The sequence below is a fragment of the Talpa occidentalis genome, unplaced genomic scaffold (assembly GCF_014898055.3).
Source record: "Talpa occidentalis isolate TD23 unplaced genomic scaffold, MPIMG_talOcc4v2.1 talOcc4.6, whole genome shotgun sequence".
Taxonomy (NCBI): Eukaryota; Metazoa; Chordata; class Mammalia; order Eulipotyphla; family Talpidae; genus Talpa; species Talpa occidentalis.
The window spans coordinates 14,056,952-14,080,228 of record NW_023604972.1 but is presented as its reverse complement, the minus strand read 5'-3'; the positions used below and the strand labels follow the sequence as shown (position 1 = coordinate 14,080,228).

Genomic DNA, 23,277 nt, shown 5'->3' with positions numbered 1-23,277 from the left:
CTTTTAATTATCTTTAAAGCTTAATGGTTCTATAGAAAACTACAAGAACGCTTATCTTTATATGTAGGAAAATATTGTTCTAAGTTCATTAAAGTTTGTATAAATTAAAAGGAAACACATTTAATCAGAAGAAAAACTGATAAACTAATTTTCCTTTGTTAAATAAAATCATAGTATCTTTCTCAGCACAAAAAAGTTTCTGTACTTCTGCCTTTGATTAAAAAAAAAAAAAAAAAAAAACCCCAACTGATGACAACTTCATTTATAAAGTCCCACTTCTATCTACTGGAATCTACTATTATACACCAGTACTAATAGTTTTGAAAATTCCTTGGCACTTAACTACTAAAGTTGAATTTAGGTAAACCCGATGACCAAGAAATTGCATTCAACAGAAGGCATATATTCAACAGAGGATATACATATGTTCCCAAAACTATAATGCTCAGAGCAGCCTAATTTGTAATAGATCCAAACTTGAAACTTCCCAAATACCCATCAACAGCAGAATGGATGAATGAGTGCTCTGTTAATACACTGGAACCCTATAATACAACAAATAAAATCTACAAATTTATACAACAATATGATTGAATCTCATAAATATTACATTGAACAAAATAAATCAAATACCAAATATCACACATTATATGCTTCTATTTAAATGAAGTTCAACAATTGGCCAAAAAAAAAAATCTATGTTGCTAGAAATCGGAATAGTGGTTGTCTTTGACACAGGGGACAAAGCTTGAAAGAGGGTAAGGGAGGTTTCATTATTGATCTGGGTGGTATTTTTATAGGTATGCGCAATTCATAAAGTTCATTTAGCCATTTTCTTATATATGTACTTTTCTTTCAAACATGATAATACATATCTTGAGTCATAAAAATAGTATCAGCCCTATTACTATTACTATTAACAATAGTAACAATAATAACATTAATAAAATGCTTACTATTAACAATAATAACAGTAATAAAATAATGAACTCATTTCATAGAGAACAGAACAAGTCCAGAGACATAAAGTGACTTATCCAACTCACAGTGGCAGAAAAAAGAGGACAGTTCTTGACTCCTGTCTAGTAATTAATTTCAATACAATATAGGCCTCCCACATTTTAAGTCAGTTTTTACTTCCTTTTATTTTAGGTAGATACTAATATAACCTTTTATGAAAAGCACATTGTATTTATGCACAAAAGGAGAAAAATTGTGGAAATTTTCTAAAGGATTAATATTTAAAACAACCTAATTTTATTTAAGATAGAATGTGAGTTTGGCTAAATTTAGAGATGTGAAAAACAATAAAAGTAGATGTTGATGACCCGTAAAGCGAAAATGAACACTGCCAATGAAGTGTTTTTGCTATTACCCAAAAAACAAGAAACAAGTGTTGGAGAGGATATAGAGAGGACACGCTTACACACCGTTGGTGGGAATGTAAATTGGTGTAGTCTTAAGGGAAAGTAGTTTCAAAACTTGAAGACAAAAAAATTCCATATGATCCCATTGTCCCACTTCAGGGTATTTTACCAAAGAAATACAAATACACTGATTTGAAGAGATACATGCACCCCCATGTCTACTGTCACAGTACTTTACAATAGCCAAGGGCTAGAAACAAACTCGTGCCCATTCACAGATGACTGGATAAAGATGTGGTACACATACATGATAGAATACTACTCAGCGAAGATGGACTTGGAGGTTATCGTGCTGAGTGAAGTAAGCCAGATGGAAAAAGACAAACACAGTATGATATCACTGATATGTGACATACAGAGAAACCAAACAAATGGCTGAACTAAACAAAGCAAAATAAACTTCTAGACTATAAGACCAATTAATAACTGGTTAGCAGAAGAGAAGGGAGGGGGATAGGTAAAAGGGGTCAAATGTATGGTGAAGTACAGAATTGGACTTTTAGTTGTAAACCTAATGTAATATGCAGACATGTTGATTTTTAATGATTTGATGCACACCTGAGATTCATATAATGTTATAAGTAATGTTACTTCAATTTAAAAAAAAAAACTATCAACAAAGATTTTGCCAACAAAATGACTTAGGTATGTTTAATCACTTTTCAGAATTATTTTCAAGGCCTTCAAAAAAAAAAGATAAAACTTAGTTGAACTCTGATAATTGTAATGTACAGGATTCTATCAAGTAATTAATAGTAACCAAGCAGAGGCAAAAAGTATGCTTAGTTTTCACATATAAAAAACTATTATATTAATTTGGGAGTGACAAGATAAATCTTCAATTCACTCTTATCATTAATTATATACCATCTAGGAAAAATACTAACCAGGAGGCACTTGTGTGGAGTCATCGATACCCAGTTGTCCTGTTGTTAAGCCAAGTTCCACAAAGAATTCTTTCTGAAAAATAACACAGAATTAACATACATCTCAGTTTGCTGCCCATTATTAGAAAAATATCACCTTCACCTAAACATCAACCTAAATAAAACTATAATGTTAAATGAATCTTTGCTTCATACAAATATCTAAAAAAGAAAAGGACATTACTGACCTTTTAAATAGTAATACATTAGTCCAAATTTAAGACCATGATTTTTTTTTATTATGCATATGTAACTGTTACTATTTTCTTGTGAAATAAAGATGAATAGAAAAGATACAAAATTTTCGGAAAAATATGTATAAGATATATAATGGGAAAACAAACTTAAACCCATGAAAACTAATATATATATATATAATGGGAAAAGAAACTTAAACACATAATATTTTTCCAAAATGTAGAGCCTTTGGTACTATTTTTCCCCATATTTTTCCTACCAAAAAATAGTTTTATATTTTGGTGCTTTCTAACCACCATAAAGGACGCCATTGTGTTTTGTTTTTTGTTTTTTTTTTTAAAGAAACTTTTTCCTCTGTTAGGAAAAAAACAAGTAGAAAACATAAAGATATCCTTGAATTGCATATTTTATTTACATGAAAAAAATTTTAAAAACATCATAAGAAGGAAAAAAGTTTCTTTAAACAGTCCTTGGTTTTGTCTGTTTAGGTAATGGACTAATCAGTAAAATAAGAAATAATAATTATCCTTTTGAGTACTAATAGCATTCAAATCTTTCCTGAAACATGCAGTTTATGAAGCACTTATCAACTTTATTTTCTAAAATCATTGTCTAAAATTACCAATATAATTCTGCATCTGTGCTTTCTATGGTACTGTAATTCACTCAGCTCTTAATCAACTAAACAGTGCAAATGTTCCAAACAACTTAATTTTTAAGTAAAATTAGACAACCAAGTGCTCTGTTAAAATAAGAATAAATTAAATTTATTCTCCAGACTTCCTCTATTTTTCTAGTAATGTTAGGGAAAGTAATCATGTTTGTCCATTATTTTAAAAATATATTACAACCTCATATTATTCACATTACTTTTATTCCCTAAGTAATTAAATATTTCTATTAATATTTTCCTCAGTGTTTTGCTACTATTCTAGTTGTTAAAACCAAACTTTCTTCTCCTTTAAAAAATGGAATTAGTCTTAATCCTTCCTAATGATCTATTATTATTTAAGTTAGTGATTTATTAATGTCCCTTCAAGACAGTTAGTCTAACAGAAATATACATTTCATTTTTGTGTTGATTTTTAATAACTACCATCATATTTTAATTTTTAAGTAAACTTGATTTTACCTGTACTTTAAAAAAGCACTACATCTTATGTTATGCATCAATTTTTAATGGTTAAGAGGTAAAACTTATTCTTCCATTTTCAATCACTATCATCCATTTATTTTCAGCAATCTTTCCTCATTAAAATCATTAGAATCAATGATAACATTTGATTTTTTAAAGATTTATTTATTTATACAAAAACTGGGGTACAGGTCAGAGGCTCTGGCAGGTGAGAGAATTCACCAGAGAGAGCGGGGAGCAGAACAGGCAGACGACCGAAAACACTGCTGAGGGGAGCAGCAGGCGAGGCAGGAGAGGTCTGCCGTACCATGTGGGTTGCCGGGGATCGAACTCATGCTGCAGAGGCTGCGGACTGCTTCACAGTGCTGCGCTCAACCCCCTGCGCCACCGGGGAGGCCCAAATTTGATTTTTTAAAATAAGCTTGAACTTAATACTATGGAAACAACTTAGGTCCAATAAATCTTTCCATTTTAGAGTATATAAGCAAAATGAAGAATTTTACTTATGCTAAAGAACTATTAAAGAACAAACAAAATTCTGAACACCGATTTTTTGTTTCACTGTTCTGGATTACCTTTTCTACTCATTATTAGTACACTTCAGCCCTATCTCAGATTTTCTTCAAGATACACCCAAGGTAGCTTGTCTTCTGGGACTCTTTCCTTGATATTCCAAGCTGATATAAATAACTCTCTATGCACATGTGTTATCTTTTATCAAAGCATATAAACATATGCATATAAACACATCATCTTGAAGTTATACCTTCACTGCCTATCTACCCCCTAGCCTAAAGATCTGGGAAGATTACGACTGTCTCTCATACACACATTTTCATCCCGGGCACTTGGCACGGTGCTAAGTTCTCATAGCAGGAGAGGGGAGGGGTTCAGTAAAATCTGAACCATACCACTGAGATTCAGTTGCAATCTGCTGCCTCCATATGACTGAACTAGTAAATAGGAATTAGTAAATCATGTTAGAGTTAACACATTTTAATTTCAAGAAATTTCCTCTTAATATTAATGAACATACAATGTACAATACTTAAATAGTTACAATACATAAACGGAGCTAGATTTAAGGACCATCCATTACAGGATAACAAGTTTCACTGAAACCTCCCCAAATTCACTCCTCCAACAAACACACCAGGGTGGGTCACAGATAAACCAGGCATCCTGGAGTCAGAATCATTGTAGCAGGCCAAATGACTCAAGGCAGGTAAGGACAGGTAATCCTGAAGAGGGTAGGAAGAGAAAGACTAACCATACTCTTAGTGAGTACAGCCACAATTTCTTGAAAATTAGCCACAGGCTTTTGGTTTCCCAATAGTTATAAATCCACATCAGTTCCACTTTCCCACAGACAGACAGAGACATAATTTGTCCCACTCATGATGAATCTTTTCATATATTATCTTTTCCGTTTCTTAGCAAATTTCTTCAAACTAATTCAAATGGCAGTACCTCGGAGAAGACTTCCCACTACTAGAAGAATCTGTCACTTCCTCTTCTGCACAGTCACAGTATTTTGTAATACTAGTAATATCCACTAGTAGTAAGCCTTTTTACACTTTAGAAAAATAGTTTAGTATAGCAATTAGTAAAAAAATAACTAAGGAATAAGACTATTTAGTAGTAATACTGCTCACTATGCTCCAAGTGCAATCTGTATGATTTTAATACATTGCCTTCCCAGGGGTGCCATAAAATGAAAAGTACCACTAACTTTAGACAACACATATTTATTCTCATAGTTCTGGAGGCTAGAATTCCCAAATCAAGAAGTTAAAAGGACCATAAGGTTCAGAACAGTATGTTTCATGCTTTTCTATTAGCTGCTATTGTTTCCGGCAAATTTTGGTGTTTGTGGGCTTATAGATGCATCACTCCAACCTCTGCCCCTACTGTCATTTACTTCTCCTTCTGTCTCATCTTCTTATAAAGTCACCAGTCATATTGGATTTAGAACTCACCCTACTTCAGTAAGACATTAAGTTGAATGTATCTGCAAAGATCGTATTTCCAAATAATACCCCATTCAAAGTACTATAGATTAGGACTTTAACTTATCTTTGGGGGGACATAATTCTACCCATATATATTTTTTCACTTTTTGATTTGTACAATATTTGCATAAGATGTTATTTTTAAACATATTTCACAAATGAGAAAACTAAGACTCCAGGTCATGAAAACTTGCTCAAGGTCACACAGCCATTAATGTGACAGAGCAAGAATTTAAATCTTTTGGTTGGCCTCAGAATCTAACCACCTAATCACATATTATACTACTTCTACATGCAGCAAACAGTTTAAGAAGTCAAATCAGCTAAAAGACGTAGCACATACACAATCATAATTAGCCCACTATCCAGGGACAATAACTTTCACTTTTTCTCTGGTATTCATCATAGTATTTCAAGTAACAAGTGTACATTTCTATTTTTAATTCACCAGCTTCAGATATCTTTTTTTAAATGGGAAATAAGGATTTGAGCTCATTACACTCTCTCCTCCTTCCATCATTCTCATATAATTTCATCCTAATTCTTGATTAAATCCGTATTAATAGCTGTATAATTATGACTAAATATTGTGAACTGCTGAGTCATGTAATATATTATAAATGTTTCCTTTCTTACCTTTTTCAATGTAGTTGATAATGAAATTAATTTTCTCTAATCATTTGGCTCTTCCTACATTCATTAACAATTCTGAAAAGACCCCCCACAATACAATTTTGCATGGGGTTGAGTCTGACAAATCATCCATACTTTTGGTGTTTTTCTTGCAAGCATTCACCCTAGAATCCTCCAATCTCCTGCTCCAAACTGAGACCACTGTGCTTCAAATCTGTTGAATGGCCTTTGTCCTGAAACTTCTCATCTCTGCCTTTCTGGAAATTCTCTCCTCTTAGGGTGGACCCTATTCCCTGTGTCCCTTATTTCACCTTTAGTTTAGGAGCCTGTTTTAAAGCACTTCTACCAATAGCTCCCGGAACAAGAGTAAATATTTTAGATCATACAGAACCAAAAATGTCTACTTCAATTCCACATTTGACTGACTATTGGTACATATAGATACCTAGGTTTGAAATCATTCAAATTTTTCAGGACATTACTTTAAAATCTTTGGCTTGAATTCATATTGCCAAGAAGTCCAAAGCTACTCTGATTCCTAACACTATATATATACTATTTTTTTATTTATAAAATGTTTCTAGAATCCTCCTTTTTGCAAAGGTGTTTTGGTGTCTTTTCTCTTTGATAACATGGGTGTGGTAGGCCTTTTCACCCTGCAAATCTGTCTTTCAGTTCTTGGAAATTTTAATAATTCACTTACCTTTGTTTTCTCTTTCTGGAATTCTTCTTGGTCAGTTTTTAGCCCTCCTGAATTTATCCTCTAATTTTTTTTTAAGATTTATTTATTTATGCATACAAAACTGGGGTACAGGCCAGAGGTGTGGGAGGTGAGAAGATTCACCAGGGACAGAGTGGGGAACAGAACAGGCAGACTGACAAAATACACTGCTGATGGGAGCAGCGCTGCAGAGGCTGTGACAGCTTCACAGGGCGGCGCTCAACCGCCTGTGCCACCAGGGGAGGCCCTATCCTCTAATTTAAAAAATATTTTACCTCTCATTTTTCATTCCTTATGGCTTTTTGCTTTTACTCTACTTTCCGACACAGATTTTCTTTACTAAAATAGAGAAAAATCAAATCTTCTACAATCTTTTCTTTGCATACCATATTTTTGATTCCTAAAAGCTCCTTTGCATTCTGTAATGTTTTATTTTGTGGTTTTAATGAAATTCCATTCTTATTTCACAAATAAGATCTTTTCTCTGAGAAAAATGATTTTTTAAGTCTTATTGGGAAGAATCCATTCATAACAAGCTAACTCCTCTGTTCATGTGAAGATGACCTTAAGTTGATGATCTCCCAGCACTGTTATTCCAAAAATGTACTGGGTTACAAAGGAATACCAGCTATTTTGCCAAGCAACATTATTTGCTGAAAAAAGTATGACTGGTAAATTAAATCTGAAATGGAGGACTGTGCGTGGAACTATATAAAAGTCTACTGGAAACACAGGCCTGAGGTGGTGTCTCTTGAAAGGACATGAAGGTATCATCATGTGAATTACAAGAAAAGGTTCCTATCGTGTAAGAGGCTTTCCCACACTGTACCTAAGTGACCTGTCACTTCCAAAGGTATACATTCCTTGTGGGGGATGGGAAGTAGCCTCTGGTTGGCTGTAAGGACAGTGAAGGTCTACCTGTTAACGGCACACTGACACAGTGACATGCTATGCTTTCTGCCCTGCATTATTCTACTGATCTAAGCGAAGCTGGTGCCAAGTTAAGACTTATACTATCCTGTAAGAGTGAATATAAATTCAAACTTGAAAAGGTTATTAGTGGTCACAAGTACTCAGAGGAAGTATTTCTTCCTTTTAATTTTTGTTTGTTTTCATTTTGGTCTCAGTCTTTGAAGATGGAAGATTCATATTTAGAAATGAGGGAATTAAAAATGACTAGAAGCTCTGTCTGCAAGAATTGGGCAGAGTGTGGTAGCCTTCATTGGGAGACATTTTACAGCCAGCCAGCTACCTCTTTGTCAGGGTTCTCAAATCCCCTTACAAGTAAGTCAACTTTCACTTAATTTCTCTGTTTTCAAGACAGTGCCTATTGGCTATCCTGCTCTACGTCTGAGGCTTCTGCGTTCATAGTGTGTCTCAGTCTATTTCTCCAAAGAATATGACTATGCAGGGCAGTAGAAGTCTGAGAGGTGTAAACCCTCCTGACATGGATTTCACACTCTGCATTTCTAGCCCCATGGCTCACCATGGCCTTTCATAACATATGGCGTCTCCAAACTCTGAGCTTTTCTAAAGGTCTATGAAGAAAATCAACTACTTGCATCAGTCAGTGTCCAGTCAGGAAACAAAAACTGGAAATGTGAACAGGAAAAAAACAGAAATAACAAATGTAGAAAACAACTCTGACTTTTAGGCTAAAGGTAAGTGAAACAAGAAGGAAATTGAGAACACAAAAAGGATGCCCTGCCCTCAACACAGGTCACACCTTTGTGGAGAGAGAATGCTACCACAGAGATGTGCAGGGAGGGTACATACTGGAGCTGGTGGGCTGACAGCTGCCCAGGTGAGAGCTACCAGGCTCCCTGCTGCTGATCTGTTGGTCCCAATAAGGGATCCAGGAAGAGAAGCCCTTTTCTCTAGCTATGGTCTTCCAGTGTCCCTTCAGAACTCTCTATTGACAAAGTCTAACATCTAGCTCATTGGCAACAGAGAAATGTTTATAATGTCCAGCTCCAGTTAAATAAAGTAGAACAAGAAAAGGTAGATTGGACCTGAAAAATAAACTGATTACTGGCACACTGCTCATCCATACCCCCTATCTTCTGCAGGCTTTAGACTTGACCTTCTCCTTCCATGTTTAATTCATGTACCAGTCTCCCATCAGCTATTTTAATAACAGTAAAGTTTAGAATTACAAGTTTTTCTCAGGTTCACCAAAGACAAGACAGCATTTATATTTCCATATACCATATGTTGAGGTCCTTAACAAAAGAAAACTGATACATTTCTTTTTGTCAATCAAATTTTTTTTTGCTTTGCCACATGTTTACAAAACTCTATCACACTGTCACACGACCCCTTCTTCCCGCTGTCCCCCCCCCACACTTCCCCTCTGATCACCACCATGTTTTTCACAGAATCTAAAAGCTAATTTTGTCAGTTTTTCTTTGGTTATGTATATTTCACAAATGAGTGAAGCCATCTTATAATTATCTTTTATTTCCTCATTTATTTCATTTAGCATCATCACCTCAAGTTCCAAGAGTGATAATTTCTTCATTCTACTCAGGAAACTTTTCTACCTTTCTATAATTACTACGTTTTAAAACTAACTTCCTTGTCAAAAGTGATAGTCGCCAGAGTAAAGACAATCTCTAGTTCACTCTTACTCTCCCACGTCTCCCACAGTGTGTGATCATGTCATGAACTTAATAGAGCTTGGCTGAACTAAACAAAATGTACCTTTCTTGATATTTTATGAAATTATATCATTTCAGTTTTATAGGTACCTGAATACCAACAAGCTGCTTACAAATCTAAGATGTTTATTAAAATGGGGATATACAAAAGCATTTACAGGGCCTCCCTGGTGGCACAAGGGGTTAAGACACAACCTGTGAAGCTATCCGCAGCCTCTGCAGCACAAGTTCGACCCCCAGGCTGGCCAGGGAGCAACCCACATGGCACAGCAGACCTCTCCTGACTCGCCCGCTGCTCCCCTCAACAGTGTACTTAGGTCAATCTGCCTGTTCTGTTCCCCACTCTGTCTCTGGTGAATCCTCGCACCCCCCACCCCCCAACATCTCTGGCCTGTGCCGCAACTCTTGTTTGCATAAAAAAAAAATAAATATTTTTTAAAAAAAGCATTTATAGATTAATGCAAGTTCATCTTTGAGTTACTAGCAAAGCAACTCATTCTCTAACAAAAACTTTCACCTTATTCATTTATTTAGTGAGGCTATCTTATCACTTAGATACATGCTGCACTGAAATATTTTTCTGATTATTTTCTTTAGTAAGCTAATTTATTTTAAATGCCTATACTTACCAATTCAGGGATGTCTTTCACTTTCAGAGGAACCTGGATTAAACCCAAATGAGTCCTGAAACTAAGAGAATCACCATTTTCATAATTTGGGTTGCGAAGATTAATTAATACCTTTAAAGACAAATCCAACAAAATTTGTTAGTTTCTTAATAAAAGGTTTATACTTATAAAATTGGCAATCATATTCTTGGTGTATCACCATAAAATTAGAAACTATTTGGGATTATACATATTGTTTAAGTACACTGTAAAATACTATAAAATTGTACTGAAATGTTAAAATACCATACACATTCTTTTAGTTAGGATGGCTTAATAGTCCAACTAATGATCTACTATTAAATGTAGTTAAAAAGAAACCTTTTTGATGATAGGCAAAAATAAAAATTGCTTAATTATAGATATATCACCAGGGAAGGTGATAGAAAAATAAAAATCACTTGATTGCATATTTTACTAGGGAAAATTTATTTTTCCTTTGTGTTTATTTTATTTTTTTTCTAGTTTTATTTTTTTTACATTTTTTTAGACAATATTTGCTTCCCCCCACCCCCTGCTAGGGAAAATTTTAAAGCCAACTCTAACCCTTTTAAAAACAGATATTGACAAGGTTTATAGGAAGATAGTTTTTAGAAAAAGCAACAGTGCAGGATATAAGTTCTAAACTAAATACATGGGGGCAAAAAGTAAGATATTTCAGAAATCAAGCTAATAAGAAAGATCATTTATATACTTTTCAAAATTAAGCATATAAAAATGCCTTAGATATTTGCATATTGTTATTCTAGAAATCTCATTTCTATAAGTATGAAAATAAGATACCTACAAAGAAAGTACAGAAAGAACAGTAATGAAGTACTGTTTATCATAGAAAAATATGAAAAAGCATAAATATTCCATTAGTGGGAATGACAAATTATGGTTAACTCACATTAGAAAATACAGGATAGTAGGTTTGTATACTGTAATATGGGAACTGTAGGTAATAATACAAAAAGTGTTTATAATATTTAAGTTAAATTTATAGCAATGTTGTTTATTGCTGTGTGAGGGTATTATAAGTTTTGCTTTATATGTTTTCTAACAATTAACATGCAATTTAGGGAAACAATGATGGTCAAAAAAAAATATTTTCAAATGGAAACTTCTGAAAGAATTCATCAACAATCCAGTGAAGGAGATGATGATGACAGAAACACAATCATATCTGAGGAAGGTCTTAATAAAAATGGAAACTAATGGTTAATAAAATGGAATGTGTTGTAATACCAAAGATTTATAAAGTCTAAAATTGCAAACATTAAATTGAAACTAAAAATATTAATGGTATTTGTTTTTAAAATTAAATATTTAGCAGAGACTCAACAGTGTTAAATACAGATTAATATAGAATAGCACAATTTAGCCTGATTATCCAAATAAGGCATCATACTGCATGGGAAAATCACAACACAGAACAGAAAAGGAGAAGAAATTATAAATATCTGGATAATGGATAAGAGAAAATATAGAAATGCAAAAACTATAAGGAAATAATTATAGAATATTCAAATTATAGAAATAATTTGAATTAATGAATAATCTCAGTATGAATAATATGAGGATCAATTCAGCAACAGTCCTTAAGGAAACTGAATGTTATGACAATTAAGGAGAAAACTTGCTTAAAGATAACCATACAAACTTACATGACATTTTAGCTGTTAAGTGCTAGAAAAGCAAAGTTTGCGAGAAACCTTTAATAAACTAAAAGAAATAATGCCAATCAACATACAGGTACAAACTTCTTACTCGGTTCAAATTCCGAAAGGCCTGAAATTATTTCTAAGAAAGCTTTATACTGACAATAAGGTATGAACCAACAGGTTCAGAAAATGTGAAAGATTCATTCACTTGTATACTCACTCATTCAATAATTCTTTATTGAACAACAATGGTTTAAGCACTGTTCTAGTTAGAGACAGAGCAGTGAAGGACAGGAAAGACTTGCAGCTGGTTTGTGGTAGCTCCAGAGATTATGGAAGTCTGGTAGTGATCTTTGGCCATGATGGGATAGAATGTACCAACTATTCATTTATAATGTGCTATTTAATGCACCTTATAGGTACTCTATATCAATTTATTTACATAGTTCATGGAAAATGTTCAGGTTGCTGTTTTGCACCTAATTTAACCAGTGGGGATATAAAAGATCTCTTGGAAAATTTGTGTCTTGACTCCCAAGACCAAAGTTTCTTACTTGTATCTTGGTGGTTCTCAATCCAAAGACAAAACACATCCTGTGCAACTGAGAGATGCCACTAGGAGGTGTGCCTGAAGTTTGGATCTCTTTGTTTGCATGTGCTTCATTTTTCTTGCTGAAAGAAAGCCTTATGTGGCTGTGCCTATGAAGTCTTGTAAGTCTTTTCCACTACGTGACTGTGTAACTGGTATAGCTGAACAAAACAGAAAGACTCTCCTGCTCCTGTGTAACTTCTAATAGAAGACAGGCATAGAGCAAAATAGAAAAATAGTATGGTGCATGATAAAAGTTATGTCAAAAAGTAAGAAAGCGATAAGGAGTTGCAAGCATGTAAGGTCCATGCAAGGAAGTCAGGGAAGGCTTTGCTGAGGAGACACTTAAGCAAAGACAACAGTGAGGAAATATGCAGGCAGGTATGGGGGGGTGGGGTTGGAGGTGTGTGGGAGGAAGGAAGCATTGCAGAAAGAGAAAACAAGAAGCAAAGGCCCTTAGATGGGTAGAAAATCAGGGGAAAGCGTGGAGGCTAAAGTGGTTAGAGTAGAACAAGGAAGAAAGAAAAGAGATGAATTCAGAGAGGGTAGACTAAGTAGGATGTGTAAACTCACTGTTGTGACTTTAATTTTTAAGTAGAATGACATGAAAAATAACTGGATACTAGAAGAGTCACTATTCTGAATTGTACTGAAAGGGCTTCCTCTGGAAACTGCTAAGGACAGATTCTCCACAAGGGTAAGGGAAAAACAGGAAACCAGTTAGGAGGCATCTGAAATAGTCCAGACAAGAGATGGTAACTTGGACCAGAGAGGTAGCAGTGGTGTGATAAGAAGTGTTTAGATCTGAATATATTTTGAAGGTAAGCTGATAGGGTTTGCTGATGGATTATACATAAGGTATAAGAGTAGAATCAAAGAAAGGTGCATTAAAATAATTAATGGGTTCCAACTCCCTATTGAAGAGTTCTATTTGAATGCTTGATATGCCTCTCAAACTTAATTAAGCTCATCTTTGCTAATGAACCCGTTCCTTCTCCAGTATTTTCTATCACAAGGGCAAGTTACTTCTGCCCAATTACTCCATCTGGACACTTAAAGATCATACTTTTCTTTTTCTCACAGTTCCTTATCTAATCAGATCCCAAAGCCTCCTTTAAAATCTATTTTAAATCTGTTGACTTCTTTCCATTTCCAAAGGTGTTCTCTTAGTTCAGACCTTTATCGGTTCTTGCTAGGCTACTAATTAACAGGGAAGAAATAAAAATAAAAATGATTCACTGAGTACCCACGTGTGTTAAGTAGCAGGGTACATGACTTACAGTCACTGGTATTTATTTATTTATTTTATACAATGTTTACTTTCTCAGGTGTATTCCCCATAGAATTTCCACCACCAATTCACCAGTGCACCATCACCATAATCCCTTGTGCTCTTCCTGCCCTTGTTTTGATGTCTCTTGCTCCCTCTGCCCCCTGCAGAATGTCTCTATTTATAGTTGTCTGTTTATTTTTGTTTTGCTGTGTTGTGTTTTTTATTGTTGTTATTTTTTTCCCTGATCTCTTATTTGGTTCCCCTATATTCCTCCTGTAAGTGAAACCATCCTATATTTTTCTTTTTCCTTCTGACTTATTTCACTGAGCATAATCCCTTCTAGCTCCATGCACGTTACTACAAATGGCATTAGTTTATCTTTTTTAATTGCTGAATAGTATTCCACTGTGTGTATATACCACATCTTTGCTCCAGTCTTCTATTTGGGGATATTTGGGTTGTTTCCACGTCTCACCTATTATAAATAGTGCTGCAGTAGACATATGGCTGCAGGGATCTTTTGGAACTGATGTTTTTGTGTCCTTTGGGTAGATCCTTAGGAGTGGAATTGCTGGATCATATGGTAGCTCCATTTTCAGTAGTTTCGGAAACCTCTACACAGCTTTCCATAGTGGTTGGACCAGTTTGCATTCCCACCAGCAGTGTAGGAGAGTTCTTTTTTCTCCACATCGTCACCAACATTTATTGTTGCTAGTTTTTTTAATATGTGCCATTCTCACTGGTGTAAAGTGGCAACTCATTATGGTTTTGATATGCATTTCCCCGATTATGAGAGATGTTAACATTTTTTTCATATGCCTGTTGGCCATTTTCATTTCCTCTTTGAAAAAGTGTCTTTTAAGTTCTTCTGCCCATTTTTTGACTGGATTGTTTACTTCTTGTTGAGTCATGTGAGTTCTTTATATATCTTTGTGATCATGTCATTCCATTGTTTAAATGGTTCCGTTGCATTTTATATGGCTACTCCTTTGCCTAGAGGTACCCTTATTAATATACATGTTTATCCAATAGAACTTACCTCGAGAAAATCCTTAGGTGCATAAACAGGTCTGAAAAGGCTTAAATCTAGAAATAACAAGAAAGATAACTCTAGTTAAGATATATGAAGGCTTGTTAAAAATAAATGTTAATGATTCTTTCATACATTGCTGTGCAACTAGGTTAATTCAAACATTTGCAGATATCAAATATGTGTCAAACATTTTATTAAGCATTGGGAACACAAAAATGAGTCTCTTCCCTTTACAACCTAGAAGAAAGTAAGAATCTTTTAGAAGAAAGTAAGAATCCCACTTTCATAAATCTGTAATAGATTATGTATAGCTGAAGTGAAAAACCAAAGTCACTCTGAGAATTCTCAGAGTACTTAGAATACAATGTGAACACTTAGTAAATTTCTCCAGTTTTATTGAACTGTTCTCCCTTTTGAACCTCTAATAATAACACACTGTATCTTCCATTATGGCACACATTTCTTGCCCACTTCCGCACACATTTTGCTAAGGGTGACTTTGTAGATGTTTGTATATGCAATTATTCACACCTAGTTATCATAGTAAATGATATATAGTTGTCACTCATGTTTATAAAATTGATTGACATATTTTTTAGAAAATTCTTCCTATACCTGGTTCATCGGTTCCCATTTCATTCCATTTATTGAGAAGTTCTTTCTGTTCTCCAACTGGCCTCTAAAAAAGGTAATTTTAAAATTGGTTTCATTTTATCATGTTTAGCAATGTAACTGAAAACTAACAACCAATAATTTATCCGAAAGTTTAAATAAACTACCAAACATAAGGAAAAATAATTTCATTACAGATGGTAAACTTTTTATTTTTGGAATTACACTTAAATTACTATTATTTAACTATGATAGCTAGTCTCAATGGCTTAGTTAGAATATGGTGCTAATGAGTCCAAGAAAAGAAGGTAATGATCTGTACTGGCCAGTAAATTTCACAAAGAAAAACTGCTCCTCAGCCACATACTACTTCTCTTACCCCATCCAGCAATCTCAGAAATGCATCACAAGGGGGACTGGCCAAGAGAGTGTGACTGTGAGTCAGTAGCATCATCTTCCTATATGAAAGACAGTATATTATACAATACTACATATTTAGACAGTATTTCATATAAATTTATTCCTTTTTTACACCATCTTTCTGGTGACTTCAGTCTTTTGTCCTTGGATATATCCAAAGTACATCCATATATCCTGTACAACAGCAGGGAATGAATAGGTAGGGAGAATGAAGTGAAGAGCAATTTATTCTCTCCTACTTGTAAGTAGCTATAAAGAATTCAGAATACTCCTCATCTAAAAGCCCAGAGCAACAGATGAGATCTAAATAAATCTAATATAATTAGATCTAAACAGTGTTTCAGAAAGTTGATAAATCATTCTTTGTATTACCTACATTAATACTGAAAGATGATACCATATTGACTATCACAAGATGATACTTGGCCTAAACTCCATCTCTAATTCAAAAAGTATGCTATTATGCTAATTTGCAAAAAAGGTGACTAAAAGTAATTAAAACCATTAATTTTATCTAGTTAAATTATAACCTTTATGGCCAAATCTCTATGTAATCTACACTGTAGCTTCTATACTTTTATTTTTCTGAAGATATATTCATTACAAAAGTGTAACAGTACCTGTAATAGAAATCTACTATAAATATACCCACATAATCAGTATTTTATAGCTTTTTGTTTCCAAACAAACTGATATACTAGTAAAAAAAATAAATCTGCCTAAGAGTTATAATTTCATGATACATCCTGGTATTTGATTCATAATAAAACACTTAAGTGTTAAAAGTACCTTTCGTGCCAGTGGGATACTCAGTTCAGTGCACATACTATTTAAACTCTTCAAAATTCTTTTTTCCCAACTTCCCTGAAACATAAGAATGGTCTATTATTGTTTCTGGTTAGTGATAGTGACACTGATTTTAAAAATTAAAGATATTATGAACTATATTGAAATGATGAGATTGATTGAGTTAGTTTTCTTCAATCATTAGTTCACTCAGCATATACTGATGACTGCCTTCTATATGCCAGACACTATCATTAGTGCCGTGAATAATAGGAAGTCTCAGTCCTCATATGCTAGCAGAGAAAGGGAATGAAGACAGATTAAGTAATAAAGCAACTCATATTGTGATAAATATTATAAGGAAAAACAGTAGATAACTAAATGGTAAGTTAAATTTAGCATGTTATAAATTCAATTAGTGAAAACTATTTAAAGTAGTAAATAAAACTTTATAGAAATTATGATAATTTTTCCAAAGATGAAATTTCACCCTTAAACACATCAACTGGAAAGTTTTAAGAATAACTTCCTTCTATATAACCACAAGACCAATATAACACCGAGAATATTAACACTAACGTTTCATATCATTTAATATTTAGTAAATGTTCAAAATTTTCCAGGTATTCATGAAATGACTTTTATATTTTTAAATAGAGAAATCATTAAAAATTCACTCATTACATTATACTTGGTTGTCAGGTCTCTTTCAATATAGCTTAATCTAGAGTCTCTTTGTTCTTTTCTTTTTTGTGATACTTTCATGAGGAGCCCATGTCAGTTATCTTTCAGAATGTATCACAAACAGGATTTGTCTTACTGTTTTTTCACCATATTGACTACCTTCTTCTCTATCCCTTATCTTTCTTGTAAACTTGAAATAAGTTAATTTCAATAGTCAATCATAAATCGATTACCATATATACTTTAATAAGCTATTATTTTTATGTTATTAAATTAAAATTTCAATGTATACTTAGCATCCTCTAAAAAGAAGTGAAAGTAGCAAATAAGTTATTGAAAAATACAGTGCATTAATATAAAGTAATGGTTTCTACCCAAAAGACTTACAAGACAAATAAAAAGCTTTTAAAATGTTATTTAAGAGGAAAATGAATGGCCTTTTACATTTACAATGTTTAAATTGGAAGATAATGCCTTTTACTCAAACCCATATCCTCTCCAAATGAAATTATTGTTGCCTTCAAATCATTTTTCCTAATAATTGGAATCTATGGTATAACTGAAACGATTTCAAGAGTTTATAAATAGAGCAATTTCTAAGTCAGGGGAGACAAAGGAATTATAACCGCATTGGAATTTTTATCTACTTCCTCACTACTGTTTTATAACAATGAAACAATAAGTTGTAAATATCATTTAATAAAGATATAGCATGTAAAGATACTCTATAAAATTACAAATTTAAAAATTACTTTCTTCACCCTGACAAAAAATAAAGTAAAACATAATGAGCATAACCCAGCTAGCTAATGGAAAAAGACTTTAGCAATTCTTCTCTGATTATAAAAGTAGTATTTTATAAGATAATTTGGAAAACAGAAAAATATAGTAAAGAATAAAATCATAACTAAGCATCCATAAAATGCTATCAGCCAACAACTGCTAACATTTTGTTGCTGTTTTCTATGCATAGTGAATAAATGAGATATTTGCATGTGTGTAGCTGCAGATAGTGCAGAATTATATTGTTTCACATTTTTCTTTTTCCATTTAAGATATTTTATGCAATTTCCTATTTCATTACATTTCTACAAAATGATGTACTTTTGATTTGAGGATTCATTTTTGTTTTGTAGCAACACATCATAACATAATATAGGTTTTAGGTGTGCATCATTGAAAATCTGTATGTGTACACACATACTTACTGTAGTACACCAATAGCAGGGTTTCATCTTTTTTTTTTTACACCTGAATAATATTCCACTGTGTATATATAAACCAGTTATCTTTATCCATTGTCAGTTGGTGGACATTAGTTTGTTTCCAGTTCTTGGTTATTATAAATAATACTGGAATAAATTTTGGGAAGTGCACATACCATTTTGATTAGTTTTTGTATTTTGGGGGTAATACCAAGAACTGGAATAACTTGATCATATGGAGTTTCTAGTTATTATTTTTTGAGAAACTGCCATACTGCTTTCATAATAGCTGTACCAATTATGGTCCTACCAACAGTAGGATTATAATTTATACATATATATGTAATTCTAAATATTGTAATAATTTCCAGAGAGATGATAAATACCTTTACTATTAATTCAACATAAACTTTGTAAGCTCCTGCCACATAAAGCTTAGTTCACTAGATATAATGGGGAACATTACATAGAAATGTTTCTAAATTGTTACTGCTTTCAAGAGGCTTATAACAAAAGTATGAAAGATGTGTATAGAAATTACCAGAATAAAGTATAATTTGTAATATGGGCTACAAAATGATAGTGTGCTACAAGATTGCAGAAAGAGGCAGAGATTTTTTCAACAAGGCTCACAACATCAGAGAAGAGGGGTTATCTGAGCTGACCCTCACAAATAGATGGAATTTTCATATGCAAAACAGAAGGAAGGATTTTCCATGATGAGATTTTTAAGTGTTTAAGATATAACAGGGAAAGGCAAAATGATTCACTTGGAAGGGTATATAAGAGAGTTGGAAGACAGCAGAGATTGATAAAGTGGAAGGGGAAGCTGGGTACAGAAAGTGAAAATTCTTAAGTGTTAAGCTTTGCAATAGGAATTTAATTTGTTGGGCAATAGGGAGTCACTGAAGGTTTGATAGAGGGCAATGAGATGCACTATAAATGTTCAACTGCTTGTAGTTAAAGTTAGCAGTATTCAAAGTATATAAGGAAATTGGGACAAAAAATATTGAAAGAGGGGCGTGCAAGAATAAGACAAGGATGGGAAATGAAGTACAGTACCTGAAATAAAGTAAGCACTCACTAAAAGCTAGTTCTTGTCATCACCATCATCATTGTGGTAATGACTATGATAATAAAAAGAAACAGAAAGCTATGAGACTTTAAAATATGAGACTATAAAAATAATTTATAGAACTTAGTGAGATTTGGATAAAACTGAGATCAGAGATATTTCAAATCTAAATTACTATAATAATGATGGAAACCAATTAACAAAAATAAAGTCAGAGAAAATGCTCATTTTAAAAATAACACTATAAACTCAGTTGTAGACATGTTGAGTTTGATCTCACAGAAGAAATGAGAAATCACAGTAGATAGGGGGGTATCACAGTAGACCAAAGGGGGATGCAGCCAAAAAATGATGTGGTAGCCAATAAAAGGGAAGTTGTAGAAGTTTGAATGAGATGACCTGAATATTCTTAGTAAACTAAGTGGCAAATGTTAATGAGTAAATTAGAGGTACAATTGGGGACTACACAATCATGACAAAACCTAATTGGAAAGCAGATAATAAATAATAAAAGTATTGACTTGCAGCAAAATGAATCCATTTAGAAAGTAAATAAATGGATTAAACTAATTGTCAATACAGACCCTAAGTGAACTTACTCTTATGTATTCAACAGTTTGGGAAAAGAGAGAAAGTAAGTGATAGAGGCAACTATAGTTGAGGAACAGAATGACCTCTAGAATATAAGTCTCAGAGGGGCAAGAGATGATGCGGTGCAAGAGAGAACATGACAGAAAGGTAGTCACGTGATCCAGAACAGGCAGCTTTCAAGCAAAGAGGAGAAAACTGCCCAATAGAACAGAGAGCTTAAGAACCAGATGACTTAGGGAGAACAAATACAGGAATGAATAGAGACAGACACTAAGAGGGAGGTTTTCAGTGTGACTAAGGTTAAAGAATCAGTTATTTCAACAACATTTGAATGTTCTGCATTGCACATACTGTGCTGGATGCTGAAGAGGAAAAGCACAGGCCCTGTCCTTTCAGAATCAATAATTAGGTGCAAGCGTTGGCAAACTTTCTGTAAAAGGGCGTGGGGCAAAAATTTTCGGGTTTGTGGTTCATAAGCACGTTCTGTTGCAACTACTCAACTCTGACATTGTAGGGCAAAAGCAAGCACAGGCAACATGCAAACTAATGAGCATGACAATGTTTTCCAATAAAGCATTTTATTAGAGCCTACAATTTTCATGGGCCACAGGATAGTATTCTTTTTCTGATGTTTTCAACCAGTTGAAAAAGTAAAAGCCAAAACCTTCCTAGCTTGCCAGCTGTATTAAAATAGGTGGTAGGGCAGATTTGGTCCCAGGTTGCAGGGTACTAGCTCCTGATACAGCGGGTAAGTCGGGACAGAAAAGAGAAGGTACCACACACGTACACACCACACACGTACACACCACACACGTACACACCACACACGTACACACCACACACGTACACATCATACACACTTGCATTCATATATGCTCAACAGCCAGCAGTAGGTTTTAAAAACGAACTTTTTATTCACTCTCAGTCTCTTCTTTTTACTCACGATAGGAAATCAACTTTCGTTTTTTGTTTCTTACACTTGATAGTTCCCTAAATCTCTTGAAAATTTTCAAATTTCACCACAAAACATTTAGACTAACCATTTTTAGTTTTATTTTCTTGAATTTTTATCTTTATACACAAAGACAAGTCTTTCACACATCTTCACTAACAATTAAGCTTTATGACATAATAATATTGTCTGATCACTAGGTTTCAAGGTAGCACCTGCAGGTAGAAGTAACATTATATATTTCTTCAAATATCGCCATGTTTTTGTTTTAATTGTTCACTTTTACCATCTAATTTGGAAGGTTCTTTGAAATGAAAAGTAAAAATCTGCATAACATCCCCTGCATTGCATGGACTGTAGTAACTCAACGCTTCGCAGGAGGAGCAGAAACATTACAAACTCTTGAAGCTGGGTAATGGGTCTCTGGGGGTTCCTTGGGGTATATTTGAAATTTTTCATAATAACTTCTCAAAATATGATGGGGAGGAAGGAGGACTCTGATGTTCACCTCAGCAGTGGCCAGAGGTGCTAGCAGCGCTGCAGGGAAGGCTCACAAACACTGCCACACACAGGCAAGCAAGGGACATTTAAAAGCGGTAGGGGTATGTGACAGAACTTAGGTCTCCATTTTAACAGCTTTTTACAGTTTTTGTTTGAATTATTTTATTCTTTTAAAGTGATTTTTCATTTTTTTACCCCATTTTAGATACAATGTAATAGCCTCCTGTGAGGACAAATGTATTTCAAATATATCAGTAACTTTGGTTACAAAAGCCAAAAATTTGGAGAGCCAATTCAGTCCCATTTTGTTCCTTTAATATTACAGAGCATGAGGAATGAAATGCTGCAAAATACTTTCATCATATTTTAAATTTCAGACCAATATGGCGCATGATTTTTTTCCTTCTACTCAGTGTTTTAGGATTAGAATAGTTAAGTAAGTGTGATCCCTGGTTTCTGTATGTACATAGGAAAAAGTGCAAACACTATTCACGACACTTAAGTTCCTTGGTGGTCTACTGGTAGCATTTGACACATTCACATCACTATTCACAAGAACTAGATAGGTTCTTATCCAGTGTTTCACATAATGACATATATTCCTGATATAAATATGAAACTTTTGCTCTGAATTATTTAATTTGACATGAAAAAATAAAGTTAAAAATGAATGATAGCCAACCTGTGCTTTTCTCATGTATACCAAAGGTTCTTTAAGATGCTCAGGAGGTGCAGCAGGATGACTAGGTAAAGGATACCTAGGGACAAAAAGAAGCAGCTAAATATTGTACATTACTTTTGGTAATTAATTCTCTTTGGTTAGAAATTACTTACCCCCGTAGTCAATATAAGAAATGAAAAAGAATATTTGTTGGCAGTTCTCTGTGTTCACATGAGGAGCAACAGCTTAATAAGACTTTTTTTCTTATCCCATTAGTATTGCATTTTTAGATTAGCAATTTAATTTGTTATTAAAAGTTAAATTGTATAGTAACCTAAATTCATAAATTGAGGTAACTCTAAAACTGCTTAGTTCCACAAATGCTTATATGAAAATACATATGTTGTAACTTCATTTTAGCATGTAAATATAGCATTTAAAGGAATTTTAAAGGTTGAAAAAATTCATTAATTTACTAACATAACAATTCTTTTCTTCCAATTTCCTTTTCCATAAATACATATTTTATATAGTTGAAATAATAACATACAAGCTATATTTCATAATATCTATAATTGTAACACAAATACACAAATTTAAATAAATTAAAATTTTAATAGCTTATAAATTCCTTGTTTTCTAAGTAACATTATATTTTATATTAAAATGTGTTGTTTTTATTAAGAAAAGAGATTTGTTCAACAAATATTTGAGTCATTCTAGATACCAGTACATGTTGGTGATTAAGACAATAACCCTGCTCTAATGTACCTAAAAATTTATGAAGATGGTCAATAGTTACAAAAACAAACAAATAGAATAATATCAGATAATAATTAGTGCCATGAGAAAATGAGGGCAAGGTAGGA

At 33.5% G+C, this 23,277-nt stretch overlaps 1 protein-coding gene across 9 annotated transcripts in view; it reads right to left on the bottom strand.

Annotated features, from left to right (window-relative positions):
* TBC1D19 (TBC1 domain family member 19) overlaps window positions 1-23,277 on the bottom strand; it is a 120,415-nt gene that overhangs the window by 47,904 nt on the left and 49,234 nt on the right. For 8 of the 9 annotated variants that reach the window (XR_005129005.2, XR_005129006.2, XM_054688503.1 and 5 more), the window contains 6 exons: window positions 22,430-22,505; window positions 16,743-16,817; window positions 15,537-15,600; window positions 14,928-14,974; window positions 10,342-10,452; window positions 2,315-2,387 (listed from right to left, as the gene is read on the bottom strand). Coding sequence is in view for 7 of the 9 variants with exons in the window: in XM_054688503.1 (XP_054544478.1) it covers window positions 2,315-2,387; window positions 10,342-10,452; window positions 14,928-14,974; window positions 15,537-15,600; window positions 16,743-16,817; window positions 22,430-22,505 (446 nt within the window). In the remaining 2 variants the exon portion in view is untranslated. Of the gene's footprint in view, window positions 1-2,314; window positions 2,388-10,341; window positions 10,453-14,927; window positions 14,975-15,536; window positions 15,601-15,912; window positions 15,992-16,742; window positions 16,818-22,429; window positions 22,506-23,277 lie in introns of those variants that run through there. The other variant, XM_037530770.2, reaches the window with a different exon arrangement.